This window comes from Apteryx rowi, unplaced genomic scaffold (assembly GCF_003343035.1).
Source record: "Apteryx rowi isolate R43461 unplaced genomic scaffold, aptRow1 scaffold_474, whole genome shotgun sequence".
Classification (NCBI taxonomy): domain Eukaryota; kingdom Metazoa; phylum Chordata; class Aves; order Apterygiformes; family Apterygidae; genus Apteryx; species Apteryx rowi.
The window spans coordinates 350,551-362,889 of NW_020450732.1; the positions used below are offsets into that span (position 1 = coordinate 350,551).

The 12,339-nt window shown below is 36.9% G+C and overlaps 1 protein-coding gene across 1 annotated transcript in view; it reads right to left on the bottom strand.

Annotated features, from left to right (window-relative positions):
* Positions 1 to 12,339, bottom strand: part of LOC112972101 (CUB and sushi domain-containing protein 1) — a 579,349-nt gene that overhangs the window by 331,366 nt on the left and 235,644 nt on the right. The window contains exon 7 of the mRNA XM_026078182.1: positions 1,943 to 2,030. Within this exon, the coding sequence (XP_025933967.1) occupies positions 1,943 to 2,030 (88 nt within the window). The remainder of the gene's footprint in view (positions 1 to 1,942; positions 2,031 to 12,339) is intronic.

A 12,339-nucleotide genomic window follows, 5' to 3' on the forward strand; every position in this document is an offset into this window, starting at 1 on the left:
ACTTTAAAAAGGTTTTTTTTGAAAATTAAAAAATATATATTAAAAGTGTCAGTGGAATTGTGGAAAACGATGTGATTTTCACCATATCACATGTACCATATAATATTTGAGAGCAGAAATGTTATTGTTTATATCCATTTTATATTTCATTAAAAAACTATCATTTTGAGAACTCCCACAAAAATAAAACGTGATACAATGCAAAATTGCATTGAGTATATTCTCACTCATCTAGCAAAGTTTCAGTAGCCATTTCTCCCTCAAACTGAATCCAAATATCTAYTGGGTTGTCTGAAATCACTGAAAACCACGTCCCCCACTACCTGAACTGAAAACAGTAAAAGCATGGCAAGAGGAGGGAATTAAAAGGTTAAAATTTCCATACCTTTTTGTTTGCTTTGTGATATTAGAATAAATGCTATTATTGTGCTGGAAACTATGAATCCCTTTTCAAAGGACCTGTCATCACTGAATCTGTAGGGTCTCAGGCTGACTTGAAAATAAACCCTCTGTCTTTCCATCAGTCTCACTCACTACATGCCTTTCAGTAGAGTGGAAAAGCTTTTGAATAATGTGAATTTTCAGATGTTTTAGTTCTGATTAATATCCAGAGTCATCATTCTCCTGACAAGAACAATAGCCCCTTCCGGAATCTTTACATACCTCTTAAAGAAAAAGAAAAAAAAAAGAAGAAAACGAAAAAACATTGCCTTTCTTTCACTCTCCATGGAGTGTTTATTTTCTCCACATTGGAGAAATGGAGACAGTAGCATTATTTTCCCTTAAAGATAGAAAAGCTTAATTTGTCATTTCGGAGCAAGAAAAACTAAATTCCAGCTGAATTCTCTATTTAAACTTCAAGCTAGCTATAGAAAATTAAACTTTAAGATAGCTAAAATATCTTCTAAATAGATCTAAAAATGAGTTTATAGTACAAGGAAGACAGTTACTGTTGCATAATCAATTTTCAGATAAAAAAGTTTATGAGCAAAATACAATTTTATTGCTTCTCTCAAATAATAGTCATAATTGGAGGCCAAAAACATGCAGCTAAAACATGCAGATAAATAATAGTGACTAAAGTATATTAACAGGTTTTATTTATCATATCTTATATGATGTTGCTGATACTATTATTTGAACACCTTACCCATTCATTTATCCTCATAAACACTGAAATACAACATTCGGTGAAATTAAAGTATTATCAGAGGCTGAATGGAGTAAAAGAAGGAGAGGAATATCCTTATTCTGGCAACTGATTAAGCATTGCCCATAGGCTCCAGACATTTAAGATTCCATTAACCTTCATTCATTCCTCCATCAACCTTCAAACATTCATTCCTAAGAGACTGTGTTCAAAATATAGTTATGCATGTTTTACAGGGTTCCTCGATCTTAGATCCCAGCAGATATCTTAAAATATACTTTGAGATTTGATGTTCTTTTGAGTCTTTCCTCTTTCTGAGATTTTCATGCACTCCTGGGATTTTTTTGTTTCTAGGCTATCTCATGTTTGGACTCACGTGTTTGAATCTTTGGACCTGCTTCTTCTGATGGGGTCAAAAAATGTGCTATTGAGAATATTATTTAGACCATTCAATAACTATTTATTGATTTATTGATTAATTCCAAAATAAAAATAGAATTATTTTAGGGCCCTTTCTCTTCCAAATTAATCTTCCTAAAATTTTTTAAGTTTCCATTTCTGCTACTGTCTAGAGGCAAAAAGAAGTAACTCTTCTTCCTATCCCCTTCCAGTTTACAAATGCCATTAGACCTGCCAGCCACTGTGGATGTGCARTTGTTTCCTAAATAAATTCAATACTTTGCATTAAAGATCAAATACATGGTTGGAAATGCAAATATGGGTCAACCTAGGTCAGATGCTATGCATGTAAGTATCTTCTTCTTGGTGATATACAAAATTAAGTGTGCCTACCTGAAGTCAGAGCCCACCCTTTTCCCATTTTCAGGAATTCCAGGATCAGGACATGCATCAGATGTGACTGCATCCCCACCTTGGGTCACTGCAAAGTAAAGTAAAAGCAAATAAATTGTAAGTCATACAGCTGGAAAGATGACTCTTCACTTCTCCTGTATATTAACTTCCATGACCTGAGCTTAACCACATGCACATTCATATTTTTTTTCTTGAAACCCTATAAAATAGGACAGAAAATTAAGCCCCATATAGTTGACTTCTTGGGTGTATTGTTTATTTTCTTTGGTTATGATAAAAAATAGTGTGTTTTCCTTCTGTGGAAAAATAAATGGTAAATTTCCCACTGTCAGTCATCTTTTTACACACTAGTATCCACATCTTGTCTCAGACAAGGAAAACAACTTTTCATGAAGGCACCTTTTGAAATATTCACAACACACCGCTGTAAGATTATGATAGCTTGAGAAAATAAAATTTCACTTAAGCTTTTGCCCATAAAAGGACTTGAAATAGATAAAAGCAAACAACCCAACTGTTATACAGAAACATTTTAATGAGGATATGGTTCATCTAAAAAATATATAGAAAACCCCACAGAGCAATTCATTTGCGACCAGCTGAACATGCAGCACATGCAAAGGAGGCTCAGCATCTCTATTTTGTGCTTTCAGGTAGGAACATAAAGAGAGAAAGGTCCATACTTTTCCATTCCTTTCCTCCTCCATTCTTTTTCCCTCCAGATTGTCAGGTATTTAGATATACATCTATAAACTTACAGTCCTCTCAAAACTAAGAATCCAGTTTTCACTTTTTTCTTCCTAATTTGTAAAAAGATATTTATGCAGTATATGGAGTTACAATTAATTGATCGTAGAGACGAGACACAAAGTAAGGCAGCCACAATACTATGATATATAGAACACAAATAGGCGCATGCTTTCTATCTAGCACATATGCACATGTATGTGCATGCATGGTTACGCACTCCTGCCTCCTTGTGTTCCCTCAGAAGAACACAGCTAGCAGCCTTGCAGATCACATTCTTCATCTTAAAACATTTTGGGGAAACCCTTAAGAACAGGGCAGGATGTTCTTTCTGAACAAAAACAAACAGATTTAATCGGAATATTTTAGCTGGGCAAAATAAATTATGTAAGCCTGAGTGGACTGTGGTTGGCAGCGTTACCATGGAAGGTGATGAGAGATTAGATGTAAAATGTGGCTGATTTTTCCACTCAGAGGTATGTTTTCCAATTGAATACAGTGGCAGAAAGGATGATGACAAGCAGGATATTTACAGTTAAGAGCTATAAATCTTTATGTCCCTTCCAGCAGCATCAGGAGCCACTAATTTATATGAAATCTGAAGTTTTACAAGAGAAAATTTACAGAAATAAAAACTGCATTACAACACTACAAAAACATAACTAAGCAAAAAGACCTTGTAAGTATGGAAGTGCYTGAGCATAGGTTCCTCTTAAAATGGAGAAACTGCAACAATTATGGTATCTTTCAACATTTAACTCTATTTTTTTCTTACTTTGGCATATAGAACATTTTAAAAAGATAGAAAAGAAGAAGAACCATCTCTTTCTCCGGGTGCCTCTTTAGCCCTATTGTATTGTATATTGTCTGTTCCAGAATCTTTAAAGGTGATGAAGGATTATCATACTCTGAGAAACTTGTTTCCAGACACAACTTAAAAACAGTATCTTGGCTGTAAAATAAGATGTTTACTTAAAAGATTACTTCCTGATAAATATACACAACCATGAGTACAAATCCAGTTCATATGAACAAATTTATAGCATATTTTGTATATAGATAAATAGAAGGCTTAAATAGATTACATCACATTCATATATGGTTTTCACAACATAAAGTAAGATTATAATAAAAACTACAGTCTTTGGTCATTACGTCAGACCAATTTATAGCTAGAGATAAGGTTGTTAAGATGACCAGGGGAAGGGAGATAATATATTATTCAGATTTGAAGCATTAAATATAAATTAAATGTATTTTTAAAATGTTGACCCGTTCATATAAAAAAAAAAGACAATGTTTTAGAGAAAATGTGCTTGTTTTGGACACCAGGAAATGATGACTGAAGCCTTATGCACAGCACTGAACGAATTTATCTCCCCAGGTGGAGGCTGATCTGTGCAAAGTCTTCTCTCAGCCGCTGCCTTCCTCTGTCAGCACACCCTCACATCGCCATGGGCGAGAGGGCTTCAGGCTGTCACAGAGGCACAGAAATACTGTTGCATGAAATGGAGCAGGCATCCTATATCTGGTGCTCGGCATGTCTCACTGGACGTCCACAGGCCTTGTTAAACATTGCCCGGGATTTAGCTTCTGCTTTCCCCAATGAACTGTCAGGTGTTCTGTAACACGTGGTGGTTGTGTGACATGCTGTCATAACAAAATAAATCTGATTCCCTGTAAAACAAGCCTGTCTGATTTTATCTTTCCAGGTGGGAAAAAAGGGAAAAAAAAATCTCAAATTAGTGAAACCATGTATTATTTTAGTGGTTCAGAGACACCAGGGACTTTGCTGTATTAATATGTATATAAACATACTTTTAGATTCAGATGTGCTAAAAACCTTTACCTGACAGTATTTTGGTATTTACCTGGAACTTCAGATTTCAATATTTTTCTAAGTTTTATAAGAATTATTTTTTCAGGTTCAAGATTTGTTATCATTCATACTGAAAACAGAATCACAGAATCACAGAATCACAGAATCACTGAGGTTGGGACCTCTGGAGATCATCTAGTCCAACCCTCCTGCTCAAGCAGGGTCACCTAGAGCACGTTGCACAGGATTGCATCCAGGTGGGTTTTGAATATCTCCAGAGAAGGAGACTCCACAACCTCTCGGGGCAACCTGTGCCAGTGCGCTGTCACCCTCACAGTGAAAAAGTTTTTCCTCATGTTCAGATGGAATTGTCTGTGTTTCAGTTTGTGCCYGTTGCCTCGCGTCCTGTCGCTGGGCACCACTGAAAAGAGTCTGGTCCCATCCTCTTGACACCCTCCCTTCAGATACTTGTACACATTGATAAGATCCCCTCTCAGTCTTCTCTTCTCCAGGCTGAACAGTCCCAGTCTCTCAGTCTTTTCTCATATTAGAGATGCTCCAGTCCCTTCTGCATCTTAGCAGCCCTTTGCTGGACTCACTCTACTGTCTCCATGTCTTTTGTACACTCGGGAGCCCAGAACTGGACACAGTACTCCAGGTGTGGCCTCACCAGTGTGGAGTATAGGGGACGGATCACCTCCCTTGACCTGCTGGCAATGCTCTGCCTAATGCAGCCCAGGATACCACTGGCCTTTTTGGGACAGGGGCACATTGCTGGCTTATGGTCAACTTGTTGTCCACCAGGTCCTTCTCTGCAGAGCTGCTTTGCGACAGGTCAGCCTCCACCCTGTATTGGTGCACGACGTTATTCCTCCTTAGGCTCAGGACTCTTCACTTCCCTTTATTGAACTACATGTGGTTCTTCTCTGCCCCATCTCTCCAGCCTATCCAGGTCCCTCTGAATGGCAGCACAGCCCTCTGGGGTATCAGCCACTCTTCCTAGTTTTCTATCATCAGCAAACTTGCTGAGGGTGCACTCTGTCCCTTCATCCAGGTCATTGATGAAGAAGTTGAACAAGACTGGACCCAGTACTGACCCCTGGGGGACACCGCTAGCTACAGGCCTCCAACTAGACTCTGCGCCGCTGATCACAACTCTCTGAGCTCTGCCATTCAGCCAGTTCTCAATCCACCTCACTGTCCACTCATCTAACCCACACTTCCTGAGCTTACCTATGAGGATGCTATGGGAGACAGTGTCAAAAGCCTKSCTGAAGTCWAGGTAGACAACATCCACTGCTCTCCCCTCATCTACCCAGACAGTCATTCCATCATAGAAGGCTATCAGATTGGTTARGCATGACTCCCCCTTGGTGAAGCCATGCTGACTACTCCTGATCACCTTCTTTTCCTCCACATGCTTGGAGATGGCCTCCAGGATGAGCTGCTCCATCACCTTTCCAGGGATGCAGGTGAGGCTGACTGGCCTGTAGTTCCCTGGGTCCTCCTTCTTGCCCTTTTGGAAGACTGGGGTGACATTGGCTTTCTTCCAGTCCTCAGGCACCTCTCCTGTCCTCCATGACCTTTCAAAGATGATGGAGAGTGGCTTAGCAATGACATCCGCCAGCTCCCTCAGCACTCGCAGGTGCATCCCATCAGGGCCAAGGATTTGTGGGTGTCAAGTTTGCTTAAATGATCTCTAACCCACTCCTCCTCCACCAAGGGAAAGTCTTCCTTTCTCCAGACTTTCTCTCTTGCCTCCAGGGTCTGGGGTTCCTGAGGGCTGGCCTGAGCAGTAAAGACTGAAGCAAAGGCGGCATTCAGTAACTCTGCCTTCTCTGCATCCTTCGTCACCAGGGCACCCACCCCATTCAGCAAAGGGCCCAGATGAAACAGATGAAAAGATGCCCAAGTGAATCCCTGTCAGAGACCTTACTCCTCCTCTGTTTCAACCCTGTCAGTTTTCCCCCTCATCCCCAGCCGTGGAGTCTGTTATCCACCRCTGCTGAGGTCCGTAACGTGAGGGAGGAGAAAGAAGCATCTTTGATCAGAATAGCGCCATTCCAGAATGTTTAATTCCTGCAGTCTCTTTTTGAAAGCATCTCCCAGACCTGTCTTCTGCTATTCATCCAGTCACATACCCAATCTTTCATTATTTTGCTTTTTCCTTTAATGAAAGGGGCTTTTGTGTAGCCTTGAAAAATCCATTCGTACCTGTGTGTAGTCTTTCAAAATGATACTACAATAAGCATTCATTTACCTAGGCTGTTATGAATGGTTTCATGYTTTTCAGTCTTTCCACTGATATTGCCCTCTATTACATCAAATGTAAGTTACTTTTCTTTACATTCAAAGCTCATTCACAGACTATCTGTATCCTATCTAATTTTCATTTTAGAATTTTTAAATTTCAAAACAAGGAAGGCATTAAGAAAAAGTGGAAAGTGTTTTTCCTGTTTCATGTTTGCAAAACTTAAAAATAAATACCAGCTATGCAGCAATTTTGTCACTGCTATGCCCTAATTAGCAAAAATTATCTGCTTTTCTCTTTTCTAACAGAAGATTTGAGAATATTAAAAAGGCTTCAACTGCCAGACGTGTCTTTGGTATGCAGATGTAGCATTCTCAGCAGACACAGCTTAACTCTGGAGCTTCTCAACATACCATGCTATTAAACCCTGCAAACCTTATGTATTCTCAGGCCTTTCTGCAGAAATAGTTGAAGAGGGGCTGTGAGTTCATTGGCGTGATGGACAGCTTTTCAGTCTATGTATAACCTGTACAATTAAGTCTAAAAATACTGATGATTTAAATTTCCATTTTTATTTAATTTTAATCAAATTTAAATTTGATAAAAAAAGTATTCTTTTTTTTTCTCTAATTGAGAATAAATGAACATGTCTTCCATTTTCTCTGCTAGACTCATGCCAGCTAGGGTTTCTATAGCTTTGGCAATAGTATTCATTGGTTTACTTGGTATACAACATAGTAAGAAAGAGCTCTTTTAAGATGTTTTATATACTCTGGTTCTAACACAGTGGTACAGAAGAATGACTGGCAGTAACCGTAAGCAGAAATCAGACTTTAAAAATTTGTAATCATCATGATAAACAATTAGCAGATGCATTAACATCCTAATTTAGCTCAGCATTTGGGAAATATTTAACTTTAATAAAGGAACAATATTAAGCAGGAGAAAGRGATAGTGCAATCCATGTTTCATGTGGCAAGATGAGCAGCACAGCATCTCCTTTGCTAAAATACCAGTTCTACTCAGGGCAAGCTGCCTTGCTTTAAATGCATTTGGAGTCTGAATTTACTTTAATGATCTACTGATTCTCAGGTGAAGCATGTGATTAAATGTTTTGATGGGTGGGACTTGGAAGCAAAAATAATGATGTGTAGATGCTGTATACTGCATATCTTTCTTCAGTACCCTTTAGATCATTAACAAATACTTGCCGGTTTGTGCTTCAGGCTGCAACGCTTATATTTTAAGTTTAACAGGTTTTGGCATTCTGTTTGATCATTTGCACATTCTCCTAGTGATATTACCAATCTATAGAAATGTTCTGGGGGAAAAAAAGAATTAGATAAATCCAGGCACACCCATTCCTTCAATAATTTGTTTTGAATACTTGTCAAATTAAACCAAAAATTGCAAGAATCACCTACAAGATGACCTTGTCAAATAATGCGTGGAGATTAAAGGAAATAAARGACCCAGAAATTCTCTGTGGAAAGGTATCCACATAAGAAATGGCAGTGTTTCTAGTGCAGACTGACAAGTTTGTAAACTCAACAAGACTTGACGATGAATGAGTATTATCTCTCTCTTACGACACAAATAAAAGCTGACATATGTAAATAGCAATCTCTTTCCAGCCAAGAAGTCACACATAAGTGCAAAGACACTGTATTAGTGAAATGAGGTAATAGATGCAGTAATTGATGTATTACAGACACATCTTGATTATTCTTAAGCTCCTTAAATTTACATTTATTTACATTTGAATATTTGAAAAGGTTGATTCATATTTCAAAACAAGAACAGGTCCGAGATGTGATTTTGGTCATTAAATAATTATGTTTTAAAAATGAATCCAAAACACTTTAATCATCCTTTATAAAGCATTCAAGAAACTATTTGTTTCACAGAGATGAATAATGTGGTTACTGGAAAAAATAAACTTACATATTGCATGTTTTGAGATGACAATATACAGAGAAAAGATATAAAATATTATCATTGTATAAAATAATTGAATAAACTAGAGCTATTTTGAATTTGGAAAGTTGGAATTAATGGATGAAAAGGAAGATTTTAGGATAAAAAATCTTAAAGCCGTAAGTACCTTAGCAGGCAGAATTAACTGAATGAAATTTTCCACCATAAGCTCTACATACACTCTAAAATGTCAATTATCCCCAACCTGGGGATAATTTTAAGCTTTCAAAGTTTTTCATTTCTGCAGATCAAAGTGAAAGAATGAATTTGAGAATAATTTTAATGGTCAGACTGTATATACAGCAGGAGGGTTTTTTTGTTCACAAAGAAAATTTATTAGGAGTCTTCTAATGCGTCGCAGTTATTAGCAGCACATAATCTTTAGCCATTTCAAGATAGCTACTTAATGCAAAGTATAAGGCAGCAAGTTAGGGGCATGACTAAACTTGCTTTATAAACAATGTCTTTGCATAAACCAAATAATCTGCATTAGATTTTATTTAAAAAATATGAAACATTCATAAAAAGAGGAAACAATTTTACATGAAGATATGCACAAAAAGTCACTCAGTTAATCAACATTCTTCTGGTTTTAATAATTTCAACTACATTAAAAAGTGATAACTTATTTTGTCGTTTGAACTCTTCATCTAATCAGAGGCACAAAAACTCCCTTTTCTTTTTGGTGTGTCTTTTGTAGAAAGACATACATGCAAGGTGTTAAGTTGGAACCCTTATGGTAGAACACAAGGACATTACTTGTAAGGTTATGTGAAAGGAAACTAGAGCTTTGCTCAGTATCAGGTATTGCCTTATAATTAAGATCACAAATTTGGTAAAAAATGCAGATTTGAGTAGAAGTAATAGCTGCAACCAAAGCAGCATGGTAAAGAAGTGTATTCCAGCTAAACAAAGAAATATAAAGGAAGCTATGTAATATATTTTCCATGCAAATTCATCCAGGCTTCTAGGAAAAACACCTTTCCCTTAATTCTCCTATGAACTAACTATAATGCTTAAATACTGGTGAACAGAAAAATGCAGTCATCATGACACCAGAGGATATAAGTGCATAAAGCTGCTCTGGGCAATCATAAAAAGAGAGACACAGCTATCCTAAAGGTTCCCAGGTGAACCTGGGCCCAGTACACACTTCCAGATGGTTCTGTGCTTCTTCAAATTCATTAAAAAGTCTTCCTAAGTAAAGTATTGCTCTATTATTTCTGCAAACCGTACAGAGCTGATAGGTTTCATTTATAGCTGAAGTTCCCCAATGTTTCCCACTGAAAGTGCATTTTAGCTTGGAAAATTTGTAAGGAAAACTTAACCACCCTTCTTGCTTTAAAAACTGAGATACATTTTCATTGCATTTCTGCAGCAGAAGTTAGAAAAAATATACCATTTTCCCATGCCAAAGATAAGTCTCTTGGCTGTTTTTTGAATAAGCTGCAGCACCCTCACATGTTGGTAAATTTAATAATCATCCCACCAGCTTGCAGCTGTAAACACTTGCTTAAAATACAGGATCTGGGGAGTTTACCATATATTTATGGCACTCCCTTCCTTCAACAACAGTGGTTTTCWACCAGTAGTCCTTCAGGCCCTAACCAAGGCAGCTAGTATGTCCCATTTAGATCTTAGTGATCTCAAGGCCTGAGTATATGTTGCCCTTATATATTTACAATGGTGCTTTTTTTCCATTCTTTGAAAGTGAATCAGCAGTCCAAAAAAAGTGTTTTTCTTACTGTGTTTTGTTCTGGTTTTGTTTCCTGAGGGAGTTTGACTAACTATCCCTTCCATCTACCTCCCTTTTCAGCAGCCAAATATAAGATTTTATTCCAGCCTAATGAAGCAATTTAAGGCTGGGCAGGTGCACGGCTCTCAGGCAGTCTAGGAGCTTATTAGTCCAGCTTTTCTTGAAGTTGCAAAGAGTATGCTCACTCATAACAACATCTGTTTTCATATTTTCACCTTGATCAAAACAACAATTGAAATAAATATCTTTTCACATAGTGAAGCAATTCCACATTTGGGAACTGTGGGTGAAATTGTCAAATATTTACCTTTTTAGCTTAATTAAACATTTGGATTTTAGCCTGATTAAAATATTGCTTAAACTGTCGAAGTGAAAGGACAAGTTTTAGTTTTAGAAGCAAGTTATAATTAAAATATCTTTTYCCTATGAAATAGAATATATTGGGAACTGGAATATATATTCTATTTTCTTCATTTCATATAATTCCAATGAGTTGCACAAAAGCTACAGTTCAGAACCAGATTCCTTCACCATATTTAACACTTTTTTTGGCTGCATCAGGTCTTCCACAATTCACATGCAATTTTGTGAACCTCCTGAGATACTGCTTGGCTCATTAATGGTAAGGCTGCATCATGAAAGACGGACAATCCTTTGTGAATTGAAGACACCAGATTTTCACAGATGTTGAATTCATCTGACACAGGGAACAAACAACTGAGCTTGAAAAAACCAGGACAACCATGCTGAAAGTGTGTGTCTCATTTCCTTCAGTGGATGGTCCATACAGAACAAGCTGATATTGCTAACAAGTACTGTTAACTCAAGTGCTAGAAATCTCTTTGATGGATCTAAAAAGCTGAAATTCACAAGTGAGTGAGCTCAGTCCCTGATGCATACATACGGTTCCACAAGATAGAATGTATACATTTGCACTTTGCTTGATTTAGGTAAGGAATTTACACCAAAAACTATAAGAGTATATTAAGATTGCAAAAATCAATCAATCATTCATTAAGACTTACCTGAAATTAAACCATATCCAATCCTGAAACAGTACAAACTCGTTTTTGTGTTTTCATTTTAATTTATGATTTATGRGAAATACCAATTAAAAATATTATCCCTTTATTAATCCTGATAATTAAATAATGATCTAAATTATGTCTTTATATTGCTCAAGATCATAAGGGGAAGAAACAGAAAAAGTCTGTCCCATGTCACTGCATAACAGCCACATTTTGCAGTCTTTGTGGCTTTCTTACAGTAAAACTATTTAAGACCCACTTATTGTCATCAAGCCTGGCAAGTTTTTATAACATTAAAAACCCATCAATGTTATAACCTCTTTAGTCATTAGTTTGGACACTGCCTTTGGAATTTCAGTGTGATTTTATGACTTGCTGCAGGTAATCACGTTTATGCAGTCTTTGCAGAGAGCAGAATTTGGCTTCAAAATGTTTCTCTCCTATTCTGAAGGAGTATTTTACTCTCTCAGTATTATATAAATCTCAAACACCAGAAATGTAAAATCCTGATCACAGTGACATAAACAAAAAATTATTAGAAAAATTATTAATGACTGCAGTGGGATCAGGATTTAATGTGATAGGTAAAAGTACCAAAATTTTTTCTTAAAAAAATAAATACATTACCATTTTTCATGCCACATGACATGAAGGGAAAGCAAAAACTTGACATGACAATGATATTATCATTATACATTTATCCTTTGCAGACCACACATTAAGCTTTGTGTAAGGCACAGAGTAAATAGAATCCTTTTCCAGTGCCACTTCATTCAGAAGTGTAGGAAATTCAGTAAT